We start from the raw sequence: 18,349 nt of genomic DNA, 5'->3' as shown, positions 1-18,349 counted from the left end.
TATAAATATAACTACAGATGCACGTATATAGCTTCTCATATGCGCGTGTATTTGTGAGCGGCACTTCCACAATTACAATTGCATACTTTTGGGAGCATCTCAGATAAGATATCTGCATGTGTTTGTGCATTGCTTCTCAGCTGCGTATACGTACATATGTGTAGACATAATGATTGATTCCATTATGTAGATACAAGTGACTGTCTGCTTTATTGTTGTTGTGACTTTATTTACTTAGCATCAGACTAGGGATGTGAGTATCACTTACTGTCACTCATATTCGTCACAATATATTGACGCGACTGCATCTAAAGCACGCTTCCGCCAGAATTTCTGCTGCTATCTTCACGGCTATAATTGACGGTTGCCAATTTTTGGCGAAAATTTCGTATATTTGCCCCATGTACAAACATCAATAACTTTCCTTGTGTGAATATTCCAAAATGAGGGAATTGATGGTATACTACTGTGGTGTAGAGAAAAAATTAACAAAGAGGTATGAAATATTTGACGGTTACCCTTTTCATATTTTTGCCGATATCTCTAAAACCAGGTTTCGGGTATTAAAATGTTTTTACCTAAATATACCCCACATAGATATGTACATCCTTATAAAATTTCAACACAATCGGTTAAGAAGTGTTTAAATAAGTAAAAAAACTTAAGGTTCCCCGGGTTTATATTTTTATCAATATCTCCAAAACCGGATCTCGGGTATTAAAATGTTTTTACCTAAACATACTTCGTTTACATATCTATACGTTTTTAAAGTTTCAAAAGAATCGGTATAAAGGTGTTAAAATAAATGTGTTACAAACTTTGCAGTAAAAAATATTTGGCGGTTATTTGGTTTTATATTTTTACCGATATCTACAAAGCCGGGTCTCGTGTATCAAAAACATTTTACATAGCTAACAGCTGCATATACATACATATCTACATATTTTGTTAAAATTTCGATATAATCGGTACAGAAGTGTGGAAATAAATGTATATTTAACATTGCAACCTCAATTTATATATATTTTGCCCGATCTTTTGACTATATCTTTTTGAGGCATTATGTAAGACGAGTAACGGCGATGCACTATAGCTCCCATTTACCCCTCAATGTTCCTAACAAAAAGGTATTTCGTGATACCATGTTTCAAAAAAAAAATGTTTCTCCAAAAAAACCAAAGTTTGGCGGATTTCCGCATATAAGTTCTATATATTGAGTTTTTCAGATGGAAGAGATAGACGCTCCGAGAGTGGAAGCGCGAGTGGTAGGGGAAATGAGAGTGCGAGTGAACAAATATTTAAATTTGCTATATGTCCGGAATTATTTGAAGGGGTATGTAATATTTTGTATATATATTCTATATATAAGGTACACCTAGAGGCCATGGAAGTGGGGGCAGGAGTGAGAGTGTGAATTGAACAAAAAATTTATTATCCATGCCTCCATGCAATATTTGGTTTAAAGGTTCCATATATGAAGTAATTTAGATGGGAGAAATAGAGCGTGGAAGAGGGAGTAAGGGTGGGAATGAGAATGAGAGTGCTAGTGAAAGTGGATATGGGCTTGAAAGTGAGAGGGAGAATCAGAATGCGAACTGGGGAAAGAATGAGATAAAGTGAATAAGGAAAGGACAGGAATAAAAATTAGAAATGGAAGAAAAAGTAAGAAAGTTGTAGTCTATTCGGTGATATAGAGAATGATAGAGGGAAGGAAAGTCCACTTTCCAAATATAGGGAAGAACACCTTCTGCCGGATACGCTGATATTCGATAAAAGTATCGAACAATAAATATCAACATTGAGTGCCAAAATTAACGATATTGTAGCATGCATAAAGCAAAATAAGCATAATTGAAGCTTTAATATTTATTCAGCTTTTCTATTAAACAAATTTTAAAATTGTTTAAAAAATGTGTATTTAAAAGCCATTGCGTTATTGATCAAAGACACGAAAACGCCTATTGTTTGAAGGTAACCTTTGGCTTATGAAATGAGGTACGGACGCGCACGTTTATTAATATTGAATTATTCGATTCTATAATCAAGAAGAAGGCAGGGCCCTATTAAAAAATAGTTTAATTAAATAAAATCAGTGGAAGTTGTGGATATATATATACTTAGAGTAGGGAGGTTCTTATACGTTTCAAAATTTTTATTCTGTTTTTATTGTATTTGAGTATTTTTTAAATTTTTTTGAAGAATATTTAGTGGTCGCTACAGAGGATTGAATTTTAATTGCTCATTGCCATATGTGGCGCATGGTAGTTTTACGGTATTTTTTACTGTTTTTCCTTTTGTGGCAACTTTTCATAAGTTTTTTTTTGTCCCAAAATAACTTATATAATCTTTGAGGTTATAAGCAGACCTTTTGGAAAATCTGCATTAAAAATGTATTTTCCGTTTCTTTTTCTTGTTTCGTCCGTTCAATAAAGTTGTTTTGAGCATTGACCTAAAATTAAAATATTAAAACCATCCGCATATGAAGTTTAAAGTATTTAGGAGCTATTATTAAAGAATTTCTGATTTTTTAATGAAGTTTGTTCCAGGTTGAAAATGCAGTTCTTTTGTATGTTCGATGCGAATTGTACGAGCAAACTTGCTTTGCTGGGATGTATTTGTGTGTACATATGTATGTATTCGACAAAAAACAAGTGAGAAAGTCTAAGTCCGGGTGAAACCGAACGTTGCATACCCAGCTGAGTAATTGAAACGCTTTGTGAGTTATTAGTGTTATTTCAGACGATTTCGCTCATTTTCAGAGCAAACAGTTGTAGCTATGAAAAAAATTTTGATGCCAAATTTTGTTCTAATTGGGAGATTTTCGTTCCACATAATGCCATTTAAAGTATTTTGGAAAGAGTAACAGAAAAAGGGGCGGGTCACGCCCATTTTCAAAATTTGTTTAAGTTTTGTTCTTAGGTCAACCATACCATTACTGACGTAGAATATCTGTCAAAAGTAGTTAAATATAAGTCAAATGTAGTTAATTACCATAGGGTTATTGCAATTTTTGTTAAGGTTAGACCTTTAGGAAAAGTGGGCGTGGTCTTCAACAGATTTTGATTATCTTCTATATCTCTGCCAAATGTCAATGTTATATCTTTAACGCCTTTTGATTTACGACTTGTTCAACTTAAAAATTTTCTTCTTCTAAATGTGGGTGGTGCCACGCCCATATGCCAAAATTTTTTGTAATTTATGTTTTGCGTCATAAAACCAATCCACCTACGAAATTTCATTTGCTTAGCGGTATTCGTTTTTGAATTATCTAATTTTTTCCATTTTTCTAAATTTTCGATATTGAAAAAGTGGACGTGGTTATCATCCTATTTCGCTCATTTTCAATACCAATCTCTTCTGGGTTCAGATAAACCCGTATACTTACATATTTGATGAAAATATCTCAATATTTGAGCAAGTTATCGTGTTAACGTACGGACAGACGGACGGACGGACATGGCTTAATCAAATTTTATTTCGATACTGATGATTTTGATATATGGATATCTATATCTATCTCGATTCCTTTATACCTGTAAAACCAACCGTTATCCAATCAACAAAGTTATAATACCCTGTGTACAAGTACAGCTGGGTATAAAACCCAGGGCCCGTATCGTGCTATACGATCACATAGAATACATAATTTATGATCTAATGAGTACTGGTATCCACCATTGCACATATTTTCCTAATCTGATTACCAATTTCAGAGCTATTGCGATTCGTGTAACGCGATGATTGATTTTTACAAACGAATTGGAACGTCTACCGCCTATTCAGCGAGTGAATAACACTAAAACACATCCATATAAAAACCCCAAATTAACGACATGTTTACTAGCGCTGGTTTTCGCATTCACTTAATTTTTTGCGTATTCCGCAACAGTAAGTCAGCCTTTTGGTTTCGCTCTAAGCCCTAAGCGTTCACGATGTGAGATACGAGGTGGGCCCTAACCTCCATGTGTGAACAATAGAACAAACAAGTAAGGAAGGCTAAGTTCGGGTGTAACCGAATATTACATACTCAGCTGAGAGCTTTGGAGACAAAATAAGGGAAAATAACCATTTAGCAAAATGAACCTACTGTAACCCTGGAATGTGTTTGTATGGCATTGGTTTCAAATGAAAGGTATTAAAGAGTATTTTAAAAGGGAGTGCGCCATAGTTCTATAGGTGGACGCAATTTCAGGATATCGCCATAAAGGTGGACCAGGGGTTACTCTAGAATGTGTTTGTACGATATGTGTACCAAATTAAAGGTATTAATGAGGGTTGTAAAAGGGAGTGGTGATAGTTGTATATGTGAAGGCGTTTTCGAGATATCGACCAAAATGTGGACCAGGGTGATCCAGAACATCATCTGTCGGGTGCCGCTAATTTATTTATATATGTAATACCACGAACAGTATTCCTTCCAAGATTCCAAGGGCTTTTGGTTTCGCCCTGCAAAACTTTTTTATTTTCTTCTACTTAATATGGTAGGTGTCACACCCAGTTTACAAAGTTTATTTAAAGTTACATTTTGCGTCAATAAACCAATCCAATTACCATGTTTCATCTCTTTTTTCATATTTGGTACAGAATTATGGAATTTTTTTCATTTTTCGTAATTTTCGATATCGCAAAAGTGGGCGTGGTCATAGTCCGATTTCGGCCATTTTTTATACCAATACAAAGTGAGTTCATATAAGTACGTGAACTGAGTTTAGTAAAGATATATCGATTTTTGCTCAAGTTATCGTGTTAACGGGCGAGCGGAAGGACAGACGGTCGACTGTGTATAGAAACTGGGCTTTGCTTCAATCGATTTCGCCCTTTTTCACAGAAAACAGTTATCGTCATAGAATCTATGCACACACCAAATTTCACAAGGATTGGTAAATTTTAGTTCCACTTATGGCCTTAAAAGTATTCTAGACGAATTAAATGAAAAAGGGCGGAACCACGTCCATTTTGAAAATTTGTTTTATTTTTGCATTTGGTTGCAACATATCATTACTGGAGTTGAATTTTGACATAATTTACTTATATACTGTAAAGATTTAATATCTTTTTTATTAAAATTTGACTTAAAAAAATTTTTTTTTTTAAGTGGGCGTGGTCGTTCTCCGATTTTGCAAATTTTTATGTAGCATACATATAGTAATAGGAGTACCGTTCCTGCCAAATTTCATCATGATATCTTCAACGACTGCCAAATTACAGCTTGCAAAACTTTTAAATGACTTTCTTTTAAAAGTGGGCGGTGCCGCGCCTATTGTCCAAAATATTACTAATTTTCTATTCTGCGTCTTAAGTTCAACGCACCTACAAAGTTTCATCGCTTTACCCGTCTTTGGTAATGAATTATCGCACTTTTTCGGTTTTTCGAAATTTTCGATATCGAAAAAGTGGTCGTGGTTGTAGTCCGATTTCGTTCATTTTAAATAGCGGTCTGAGATGAGCGCCCAGGAACCTACGTACCAAATTTCATCAAGATACCTCAAAATTTACTCAAGTTATCGTTTTAACGAGCAGACGAACGGACGGACATGGCTAAATGAATTTCACATCATTTTGATATATAGAAATCTATATCTATCTCGATTAGTTTATGCCGTTACGGATTACCGTTATGCAAACAAAGTTTATATACTCTGTGAGCTCTGCTCAGCTGAGTATAAAAAGTAAAAGAGGTGAGGAAATGGTGTCTGTACTGCACTAGCTCTATTTGCAGTCTATTCCATTGTAAAATAACCAATAACAACGTACCAGAGTGAATACGTCGAGAGAGGGTTATTACAATGATCTTTCCGAAAGTTTGACCTTCGTAGCGAGCTCTAAAAACTAAAAAAAAAAATAAAAATATACGCCATCAATATTTTTGAGTAATAAATTATTTTATTGGGCTGGCGCATTAATTTTTTAAAAGTCGAAAAATATGGACTACCCTAATAGAGGGATATATATAATTTAGGCGCAGTTTTTCGGTAGTTGGTTAAGCTATGCTTAAACTAAGTTTTCTTAAACTCTAGTCAAATTTAAACTACAGTTAAACTACTGAGTTAAGTCACAGTTTGAGGCCGCATTTGGGGTAGGCTTTTTTGTGCGGCAACATTGGTTTCTTATTATCTAGATAATTCGTAGATAGGGCAACAGCTGGATTTTGTTTACATGGATAAAAGTTTATCCAGCAAAATATAGCCGGAGGTGATATCCAATATCATTATTAAATTATTCTTAAACCAGATAGTTCTCGAGTTGATATCCAACTTCATTCTCCAATCACTATCGAACCTTTGAGAAATTTTGTAAAATTTAGAGTTGACGAGTTGATCTCCTACGTTATGATAATTACACTGCAGAACAAATTTCCACTTTTCAAAATTTTCCAAGGAAATTTTTATCACATTAGATGTAATTTTGTGTGCTGCTTTCATGAATCATTTTCCTTTTCTGTAACAACTCTAGTTTTCGAGATATTTTCGACTACCCGAAAACTTATCCCACAGGAGTATAAAAGTGCAAAAACAAAAAATGCAACAATTTACAAAAGCAAACCCCAATTTTTTTAATACTTCGTTTATTATTTGCCTTTGTTCTTTCATTTTAAACTATTGGTTTTTGTATTTGTTGTTTCATTTCACGAAAATTAAAAAAAAACTACATGAATGTCAATAAGAAGGACTCAGCGAAAGTGATCGACATTATTTTGTTATTGTTCTTAAACTTTCGTTAAATTAAACAACAAATACAAAAACAAATAGTTCATGTTGGCTTTGACTAAGAGTATTTATTGTGTTTGCTTATAACATCTCCAAATTTTTTTGTGACTTTTATTTTAAAATCAATACAGTTAGTTCTGATTCTAACAATGGCCACAAAAAGACGGCGTTGTTTGAATGATGCAGCTAATTTCTGTGTTGTTTGTGGTGAATATACCTTCAAAAAGTTTCGTAAAGTCATGACGGATTTTGTTAAAACAGGATATTTTAATTACTTTGGACTGAAAATTTGCGATGAAGAGAAGCCATTGGAGCCAAAAACTGTGTTGTGTCTCTGCGACAATGGTCAAATGAAAAAAGATCAGCTCTCAAATTTAAGACACCAGTGATTTTGCAAGAACCCACGAATCATCATGACGATTGCTTTTTTTGTGTGGTAAACATTACTGGAATAAACTCGGCAAAAAAAAACAAATGGTCCTATCCGATATTGTCTTCTGCTCAGCGACCACTTCTGCACTCAAACGAATCATCAGTACCGCACATGTCATCAGATTTTGAAGGAAGATGGGACACGCATATGATGGCCGATTACTGCTGGAGTCTTCCGGATCTTGAACAAGACCCACAGGCGAGAAGAAAGTCTTATAAAAGGAAATTTTGTGCTAATACGCGGTAAATCATTAAAATTAAGTATGTAAAAATTCTCATTTTTGTAAGAATTTACCACCTATACGAAAATTAAAAACTAGAGCTGTTAGAAAGAATTTTCGTAATCAGCACCCTTAAATTGACTTAAAACGACTAAAAAAGTGTGAAAATTTTTTCACTGTTGACCAGTGTTATCAAACAGTTATCCAACATTTGAGAGATTTTGAGAAATGTACAGTTCTCAAATAAATATTCAATACATTTATCCAGTAGATATTCTACACTGGATATCGAGTTGAGGTGGAGTTGAAAAAAATCTCTAAGGTGGTACCACCAAAACCAACAGCTGTTTATTGAGAGAAATAAACACCTGGTTTATAGCAGTATTGGATAAGATATTGCACAGCCGAAAACATTCCCGTCCTTATTTGTTTACACTAAAGCAAAGCCCTTAAACCGGTTTTAAAGGCGAAACAAAGAATTTTGAATAATTTTTTTTTTTTGTTGCATAGTGTTATTCAGGTATGTATACTCAGTTTATCGTTCAATATTGGTTCTAGATAAAATTTAATATGAGCAAACATGAGAAAAAATTCCATACTAATTAATAAACAATTACGGATTCCAAAATGAAATTAAAAAAAAAATGCAACAAAAAAAAAAACGAGTCTACGTTGCTTGAACTTCATTAATCAATGCAAATAAGTAAGGATTGGCAAAATTTTTAAATAAAAGGGCGACAAAAGGTTATAAGAAAGAAATAGGGTACTTTTTTCTTTGTTTGGGCGGCATAAAAAAACATTAGTTTACACAATTTATTGTTTTATTCAAAGTATCAGGTGATTGCATTTGTTTACTAATATAAATTATTTATTTGCATATTTTGTTGTTTATTGATAAATTATTTTGCAATTTCCTGCAGAGATCGATTGGATGACAAAAATAAACAAAAATATGAAATTGTCTCATCAACTGATAAAGCACTACAACAAACAAAACAATATCAAGAGCAACAACAAAAAGCAGCGCTACAATATCATAATAATCAAAATGTACATCAACAACAACAATATTTATTGCATCTACACCAAGAACAATATCCATCACATCAACGGCGTTCACGTCTCTCATCGATCGCTTCATATTTGTCAGCGGTGCCCGATGAAAAGGCAGCCGCTCGTGGCATATTTCATCAGGTAAGAAAGTCAATATGATTGAGGTGTGATTTCATGATATTGGCACTGATAAGTACTTAAGTCGAAACTAAAATTTTTTCGAGGAATGTTCTTAAAGCTGATTAAATCTGATTGAATACCGCTTAGTAACCGCTGTATTGTGATACATGATTCGTTTTAGATATTTGATTTATTTTAATGAAGAAGAGGGGAAATCACTTTTTTGTTATTAAAATCAATATGAAATGCAATTAGACTTTTAAATGGATCGATTTCAAGCCCATTTCTTTTGAACGAAGTAAACTTGAATGTTCAATGCCGAGTTTCAAGGCATTATAAACCTATAATTCTTAAACAATGCAGAAGCAATTTTCAACTGCACGAACCTTTTCTATATTTGTGTGAAGATTATAACCCTCACTCGAGAATAATTGATGTTTCGGACTCGCTTTTTGCCATAAAAAAGACGGTTCTATCTTCTCTTAATAATTAAAAAATTATATTTATACTTTTAATCTATTGTATTTGTATTGTGAATCTATATTTCTCAGCTGATGAGTTTCTCAGTAGCTAGCTGAGCGGTTTTAGATCTCGGCGCTTAAGAAGCCACTGCCTCTCAAAGGCTCGGTAACAAAAAAATTATAAATAACACATAAATATATGTATGAATTAAAAAAAAAAAAAAACAAAAACAGGATTAGCCTGGTTTCATCGGGCCACTTGAGAGCAGTGCGTTGCCACAACGTCCGAGAAAAAAAAAAGAGCCTTGACACATGCTCAGAAAAATTAGAAACTAATTGGTTATTTGGAATAGGTTAGGTTGAACTGGCCGCTCAATAAAGACCTTACATAGACTGAATGTGTCCATAGTGTTACCAGAATTTGTTTGACGACCAAGCCGAAGGACCCCAATCAGGTGCGAGGACGTATGTTATAGAATAACTCCCTCCTCTTGGCAAACACTAGCATTTTTCTAGGACCCAGCTTAATTGCTGCCTCGAGATCTGACAACTCTGCCGCCCCTAATAGCTGTAACCTTGACCTGGCGAACGCAGGACAGGAACCCAAAACGTGCTCAACTGTTTCTTCCTGCAGCTCACACTTCCTACACTTGCTGTTACTGAGGAGGCCTTACTTATAAGCATGTATTTATAATAGGATAGGGAGAAGATTGTCAGATTCATTAATCTTGATTAACTGATCCATGCACAGCAAAATTCCTGCCAAAGGTTAGTAAACTCATGGAATTCATTTTGTGACATTTCACAATAAGCGGGGCAAGACGGACTCTCCCTGTAGTTGGAATAGCTTGAACGGCTGGTATATGAGGATCTCGTATAACTGAATGAGGCCGTATTGTTACTAGAAGTTTATGAAATAACTCCGCCCCTAGTAACCCCTAAGCCCCTTCCAACCTTTGATTCGGGGGGATGGTATAATGGTGTGAAGATGATAGCATGCGACAACATCGCGAGCTTGCGGTGGCTGGAGGAAGTGGTTCCAAACCTCCAAAGGCAAGGCACGAACGCGCGGTTTGAGGTGGTGGATAAAACGCAAATACCTACGGTACCAAAAGTTAAGGTATGGATACCATGCGTGATGAAGTCGGAAGATACACTGCGACTTCTGCAGAATCAGAATCCAAACATACCGACACAGGATTGGAAGGTACTTACTGTATCTCGGCCTACGGAGGAAGGTCATATTGTACACGCAGCTTGGAAAAATGTCCATTGTACAGGCAAAATTTATATGCGACTCAGGAAAAGAAGTCCCGAGGATAAAAAACCAAACACGCTAGAGGTGGGCGAAGTCGAAAAGGACCTCAAAAGCCTAAGGGAAAAAAGACAGGTGGAGGTAGCCGACGTCACCACGAAGGTGTTAGAAGAGGACCAACAGCCAGATGGTGCCGTGAGTCGTACAGGTGAATACCCGGCACAACAGTTACAAGAGGCTGAAGGGGGCTTCGAACACTATAAACCAAAAATGTAAGGGGAGGACGACGACGTCACGACGAAGGTGCTGAAGGGGGACAAACAGCCCAATGGTGCTGCGAGTCCTACAGATAAACCCCCAACACAGTAAAGTGGCGTCGAGCGAACTCCTCCTAACCCTTGAGGAGGGTTCGTTTGACGTGGCGCTGATCCAGGAGTCGTGGCTCTCATCGGGAGGAAAGGTTTCTGGACTTAGCGCGCGCGGATTTGGCGTTTACTATGCGCAAACGGAAGGGCGGGTGCGAGCTGTAGTAATGGTAAGGAAACAGCTGCATTCATATATGCTGCCTAATTACACTACTGAGGACCTCGTAGTGGTGACCGTTGAGCAAAGAAATAAGCATGCACTTATCCTGGTATCCTTCTACTTGGCCCATGCTGCGGAGGTTCCACCGATGGAGTGCAAGAGGCTAGTACAGGACGAAGGGCGCAAAGGGCGGTTGGTCATAGGCGCGGATGCAAATGCGCACCACAATGCGTGGGGAGGATCAGATACGAACGAGAGAGGCGAATCTCTATTTTGTTACATCCTGCAAACCAATTTGCAGATATCCAACAGGGGAAATGTCCCTACATACATTGGTCCAACATCCAGCAATGTTTTCGATATTACACTGAGCTCCGAACGTGATATATCAAGGTATGATTGGATGGTTCTTGATAGACCATCCTTCTCCGACCATGCGTATATCAGCTTCAGCATCCCCCTAAAGAGGGAAGAGAAGGGAGGAACCTCTGTTGCTGTTGCCCTAGGTCAACAAACTGGACTAAATTCCAGAAACAGGTAGAAATGAAATTGGGACTACCCAAAGCGGTTGCCTATGTGGAAGAACTGGAGGAGTCTAATGAATTCCTAACTAGGACGCCTATGACTGAGTATAAAAAAGCTTGCCCTCTAAGAAGATTCAGAGGAAAAGCAAAGCCGCCATGGTGGAGCAATGAGCTGAGTCTTCTTAGAAGACAGGTAAAAGAAATGTTTAAGCTAGCAAAGGCCGTGGAAAGCGAAGCGTGTCGGGACGAGTACAGGGATCTACTGAGGATCTACAAGCATGAAATTTCCAGGGCGAAGATAATCTCATGGACAAGTTTCTGTACGGACATAGATTGCTCCAGCGAAACAGCACGGTTGAGAAAAGTCCTAGCAAAGGGAAATATAGTCCAGGGAATAATAAAGAAAGAGAACGGGGAATGGTCACGTAATAGTGAGGAATCCCTTGAGGTGCTTCTCGATACACATTTCCCATCGGGAGATGGTTTAGAAGAGTCACGGAGCGGGTAGTGCCGGGCTTGGTGACCGATACCAAGATCGAGTGGGCTGTGAAGACGTTTTCTAAGTTTAAATCGCCGGGCCCAGATGGTATATTCCCGGCCATGCTACAAGTCTCAAGTAGGGCGGTCGGGTAATGGCTTAAAATAATATTGGATGGGTGCATAAGACTGAATGATGTACCGCACTCTTGGAGAACTGCTCGTATAGCTTTCCTACCAAAGGCGGGGAAGATCGGTCACGTTATCCCAAAGATTACAAACCCATTAGCTTAACATCATTTCTGCTCAAAACCTTTGAGAGGCTGACAGATGTGTACATACAGTCCAACGTGGATGAAAAGCTGTTCTCCACAACACAACATGCGTACACCAAAGGCAAGTCCGTAGACACGGCATTGCATAGGGTGGTAATAAGCGTAGAGAAAGCCCTGGAATATAAACAATATGCTCTAGGAGTCTTCTTAGACATTGCCGGAGCTTTCAATAATGTTTCTAAAGGGGGTCGCCCTCGGCAGTGTTTGGCAAGCACTCCGAGTGTATTTCTGCCACGAAAAGCTGTCAGTAAAAAACTCATCTGCCTTGCAGATGCCGTTCGGAGTCGGCATAAAACCAGTAGGTTCCCTACCGCCAATTTGTAGGAAAAATTTAAAAAAGGAGCACGACGCAAATTGAAAGAGAACATCGGCCTAAAATCTCTTCTGAGGTTATCGCGCCTTACATTTATTTTTTTATTTTTAGTATCCAGATCGAAGTTGGGCTAGAGTAACGCGCGTTTCCCTAAGGAGAGTGCGTACCTCTTCTGCTCTTTCTGTTCTAGGTGTTTTTCTTTAAAAACATTTTTCGCCGGGAAATTCCTGACGCATAGGTCCGACGTCTGTTTGTGGAAATCACTGAGGACCTGCTTGTGCTTTTTTGCTTCATACGCCTGTGTTCTCAGGAGCCGTATTTCCTCAAAATGCTTAAGGAGTTGACCGCTCAAGGGGCTGTATAGCGCAACCCTCTCAAGGGGTTGCCAGCGCAATATATAGCTTCTCCAACCCAATTGTCAACCTCACCTAACCGCGGCGAATCCTGTTTCATTAACAGACGAGGCTCTGGCGACCCCAAGCTCCTCACGGAACTAGGGGGTGGGGAGGCAGGAATGGCCTGAAGGCTTAATATGGTCATATAAATTGTTCCCGAGATGGTGGGGCTAGTATCTTAATGGTGCTTTGTTAGTATATCTATATCCGGCAAAGGACCATCAACATCGATAACACTCCCCAAAGCCTTCGGGGAGTGTTTTTATCGTTAATACAACAACAACAACAACAACCCCTTAAGCCCCTAGGAGGTGTAGCCTCATCAATCAAATGTCTGTTGGGATGCCCAGATTTCTGGATATATAACAGAAACTTTATGTTCAGCATTTCATTTCTCTCCCTAATACGGAGTACTCTCGTCTCATTGCATGACCTCCAAAATGGAGATCCTGATCGAAGGACACACCCAAGATTTTTGGGTGTAAGACATTCGGTAGCGTAATGCCATCGACGTAGATGTTCAATATGGTCGACATTTGTCGCGTCCATGTTGTGAATAGGGTCGCCGATGATTTGGCCGGTGACAATGTCAGGCGAAGAAACTGGAGAGATCAGGGAGATAGCTGTTTATTTTGTTACAAAGCTCATCGATCTGTGGACATGGGTATGTGGCCGTTATTGTGCAGTCTTTGGCGTAGAAAACGATAGTGACTCCATCTGGTGGTGAAGGTAGCTTTGATCTATAGAAGTTAAACAGAAGTGGAGATAGGACACCACCCTGTATTACGCCTTGTTTAATTCTTCTTGGTTTCGATATTATGTTCCTGAATTGCACCGAGGGACATCAGAATTCGTTTTAGAGGTATGGTTCCTTCGGCAAAGTTTCTTATTTTGATCCCTAGAATACAATTTTCACAGAGCAATGAGCGATTTTTAAATCGACCCGCCCTAATATATACAATAGACAGCCAAGAAGTGATTTTACTTATTATTCGTTTGTTGTGATGACGAATTTCGTACGCATCGTACCTAATCCATTATTCTTCCTATATCTCATTCATACTTCCGTATACTTTCTGCCTTTTTTGTTTATAAGAATCTATTTCCAAATTTTCAAAGCCAAAACTTACGTAGATGAGCATTTTGTTGAATTGGCAACGCCTTGTTGATTTGATTTGTATTCAAAACTTGTTTTATTTTTTGGTAAATGAGTTTATTGACATTTTTCAGCGTCTTTGAGTATAAACTTTAAAGGTAATAATTCCATTTCACACTTGCGTGCCAGTGTTTCTTCTAACTTTTCCGTCCTTGTTTGTACAATCTAAAAGCCCTGTCACATAAGCGGGTTTTCAAATATATGCGTTTAACGCAATCTGCGTACAGCAAAGACAAGTCGGTAGACACCGCATTGCATAGGGTGGTAAAAAGCATAGAAAAATCCCTGGAATATAAGGAGTATGCTCTAGGAGTCTTCTTGGACATTGCCGGGGCTTTCAATAATGTTTCTAAATGGGCGATTATGGATGGTCTTAATTACATTAAAGTACATCCCACCTTAATCAGATGGATCGGCTGCATGTTAAATGGCAGGACGATTACATAACAATGGGGATTGTACGAGGCCACGAAATCAGTGGGCAGGGGCACGCCGCCGGGAGGGGTGTAATTACCTCTGCCGTGGACGCTGGTCATCAACCCACTGCTCATGCGATTCGATGAGGGACCCGTAAAACTTACGGCTAACGCAGATGACGTTGCAATTGTCATAAGTGGAAAGTGCCTTCCAACAGTTAGTTCTTTGATGGATCGGGCGCTTCGGGATATTCATACCTGGGCATCTAATGTCGGGTTGAAAGTCAATGCAGAGAAGACGGATATGGTCTTGTTTACAACGAGGTACAAGGTCCCAAATTGGACCAGGCCTAAGTTAGGAGGGGTTACCTTACAGGAGAAACCTTGCACAAAATATCTAGGAATCATCCTAGACAGTAAGCTGCCGTGGAAGCTCAACGTGGAGGAGAGGGTCAAGAAGGCCTCAACGGCACCCTATGCATGTAAAAAATGCTGGGGTGTACGTGGGGCTTATCGCCCTCTCTATTCATTGGGTTTTTACAGCGATTGTAAGCCCTATTCTATACAACGGAGTTCTTGTTTGGTGGAAAGCCACACAAAAAACATCATACCTCAAAAAATTAGATGGGGTATGCAGACTATCGGTGCTTAGCATTACGGTAACCCTGAAAACAACCCCGACGGCTGCACTGTATGCCATTCTGGACATTCCACCTGTAGACCTGGTAGCAAAGAACATAGCAATATCAACCGCAACCTGGCTCGGTGCCTCGGGGTAGCTTGAGCGCCGACCATATGGCCATTGTAGTATAGCGTCATCAATCACGAGACGAACAGACTACCTGATTCCCTATCTGCGCTTCGAGGGAGATCTTAAGGCCACAATAGAGGTGGACGGTTGGCGCAAGGGTGCGCAAATGGCGGACGAGGCGATACATGTGTACACAGATGGTTCCAAATTAGTGGATGGAGTAGGGTCTGCGGTATGCTGTGCTGATTCGGAAATAAGCAGATCCTACAGGCTTCCGGATTACTGTAGCGTTTTCCAAGCGGAAATATTAGCCGTAACCAAAGCAGTAGAAATTCTTGAAGAGAATAGCTTAAGCTGCAACCGTGTTAACTTTTATATTGACAGTCAAGCAGCAACTAAGGCAATAATCTCGCATAGCACAGCATCTAAATGCGTGTTAGAGTGTAAGCAGTCTCTGGAGAGAATCGGGACAGGGAGAAGCATACATCTATATTGGATCCCGGAGCATATGGGAATAGATGGGAATGAAAAAGCGGACGAACTAACTAAAAAAGGGCGCATCTCTTGAAGTTTGCTCCGTAGATGTCCCAATTAGATTGGGCGAGATTAAGCGAAGGCGAGAAGTGCACATGATCGACCAAGCGGGAAAGGCGTGGGTTCAAGCGCGGGGCTGTAAAGTGTCGAAAATTATGTGTAGGTCTTACAACCTTAGACTAACAAAGTTGCTTCTATCATTAAATAGAGAGGACTGTATACTCATGACGGGTATTCTGACTGGACACTGCCTTCTGGCGTCACATGCCTTTAAATTAGGCTCGGTCAGTGATAGCAGATGTAGGAAGTGCGGGTTGGAGGAGGAAACGATCGAGCACGTTCTGTGCTCGTGCCCTGCACTTGCCAGGCTAAGACTCCAGCTATTAGGAGTGATACAGCTGTCAGATCTAAAAGCAGCAAGTGGCTTAAGTCCTAGGAAGCTTCTAGTATTTGCCAAGAGGACGGAGTTATTTTATAATATAGGTCCTGGTTTTTGATAGGGTTTTTCAGTTTGGCCGTTAAAACAAACTTCTGGTAACACTACGGACTCAATCAGTCTATGTGAGGTCCTCATGGACCGGCCAGTTCAACCTAACCTAACCTAACGCAATCTTATGCATGATGTAGAACGCCAAACGAGCGAAACTGGCGCCATCTGGCATGAAAAAGTAACCAACTTCCAACTTTTGTTTCAAGCAAAGCACAAGAAGAAGAATTTGACATTTGCTTTAGCCAATGGTGCTTTCACACTTTCCAAGTGAAATTATTTTTCCCACACGTTGGTACTGAAAATAAAATAAATGTAAGGCGCGATAACCTCCGAAGATATTTTAGGTCGAGCTTTTCTCTTCCAATTTGCGCTCCTTTTAATTTTTCGTACAAATTGGCGGGACGGGACCTACTTGTTTTATGCCGATTCCGAACGGCATCTGCAAGGCAGATGAGTTTTCACTGAGAGCTTTTCATGCCAAACACTGCCGAGGGGCGATCCTGTTAGAAAGACTTTCTTCTAACTGAAAAAACTGTTTTCTAAAATTTTCATGTTGCTTTGCCCGGGCGTGAGCCCAGGATCTTGGGTGGGTAGGCGGGGAGCACGCTACCATCGCACTACGGTGGTCGCCAGACCTTTGAGTTTTTGGAGAAAAAATGTTTTTGAAACATGGAGATATATATTTTTTCAATTACTTCTGATAGACAGTTCGGAGTAAATATATTTCGACGTAACTAATTTTATGCAATGCCTCAAAAGATACAGCCAAAAGATTGAATATCACAAGCGTGAAAGTTTGTATGTTTGATTGTCAAAATTTTGTATTAGATTAAACTTTTCACGCAGACAACCAATAGTTTGGTGGGTGAAAATATGGGCCACGCCCATAGGGAACAGAAATAAACATTTTTTTAATCGCTTTGCAATCAATTACGCCATATCATTGGCTATATTTTTTTCAAAACGAGAGGGTGTGGTCCTGCCAGCTTTGAGATTAGTAGCTTAGTAATTATTTTTAACACTTTCAGTGATTATGATTTATGAGGCAAAGAAATAGAGGTGAATTAAACTTGCAGGGACAATTAACCATTGGCGGCATTTTGCTATGTTTAGGTGAAGATTTGCATCACAGTAACTCTCGGTATATTCTAATTGGAATAATTGGTATTTGGGTCACAAAAGTCGGGGTCCAGCAATTTAAAAGAAGGGAACAGTGGCACCATTCCCCTCAGGCTTGAACTATTTGTATAAACTGTCATAACTATGGGTTCTTCCGGCAGCCTCCAAATTAACTGAAGTATACAGTTTTTCAGTTCAAAGCGAGCTGCTGGTAAATTTTGTGGTGTCGCTTTTTGATTTGTCTTACAAATTGGTGGATATAAATGTTCTATGCCGAGCCCAAGTGGCATTTGCTAACGGAGATGAATCTTTTTGAGAACCGTTTGAAGTCAGAATTATATTTAGGGAACTTAACGAACCTCTATAGAGGAGCGACCACGGTTACACAAATTTTAATCTGTATTTTTGACGATAGTTTGCCAGGAAAATCTACAGCCTTCGGTGGCTTAAACATTGACTTTGCTAAGTTATGTAAGGCCTCTTCCGGAAAAACCACACTTTTCATTCATTTTTACTCGAAGTGCATACACACGTCAGATCGTGGGTTAAATGTGGATTTTTCTACCACTGGCATCATGATAAAATTAGATAATTTATTACATTAAGTCATGGTGGTAGAAGACAGAGGAAGAAATACTATATAGTTCCAGTTTTGCATTAAGCACTTCCTTTATAAAAATATAACTTTTAACAAAGGCATATTCTTTTTGAACTTGGATATTCAAATTTTCACATAACCACTGTAAAAGTTTTTATGAGGAACAAAACTATAAAGGTGGAGCGCACATTGCCGGACTTAGGTAAAGATTATATCGAAACCCCATTTTTTTGCACTCCACTTTTATATTTTTTCCTCATAAAAACTTTTACAGTGGTTATGTTAAAATGTGAAGATCAAAGCTCAACAAGATTATATTCCCTATCGCTTCTTCTGGTCCATTTATATAAAGGAAGTATAAAGGTGAGCCGAACTATATGTAAGCTTTCGTGTTTCTAGCTCAATGAGTAGTTACTTGAAAATCGTTCACAAGATTCCACAATTCTAAATGCACTTTTTTACACTTC

General features: G+C 38.6%; 1 protein-coding gene across 1 annotated transcript in view; it reads left to right on the top strand.

The window, feature by feature from the left end:
* Window positions 1–18,349, top strand: part of pippin — a 69,376-nt gene that overhangs the window by 26,844 nt on the left and 24,183 nt on the right. Inside the window, exon 2 of the mRNA XM_067777500.1 lies at window positions 8,281–8,554. Within this exon, the coding sequence (XP_067633601.1) occupies window positions 8,281–8,554 (274 nt within the window). The remainder of the gene's footprint in view (window positions 1–8,280; window positions 8,555–18,349) is intronic.

This window comes from Eurosta solidaginis, chromosome 3, assembly GCF_040869045.1.
Source record: "Eurosta solidaginis isolate ZX-2024a chromosome 3, ASM4086904v1, whole genome shotgun sequence".
Taxonomy (NCBI): domain Eukaryota; kingdom Metazoa; phylum Arthropoda; class Insecta; order Diptera; family Tephritidae; genus Eurosta; species Eurosta solidaginis.
Note: the sequence above shows the minus strand (reverse complement) of the source record. Positions and strands in the feature narration are given on the sequence as shown.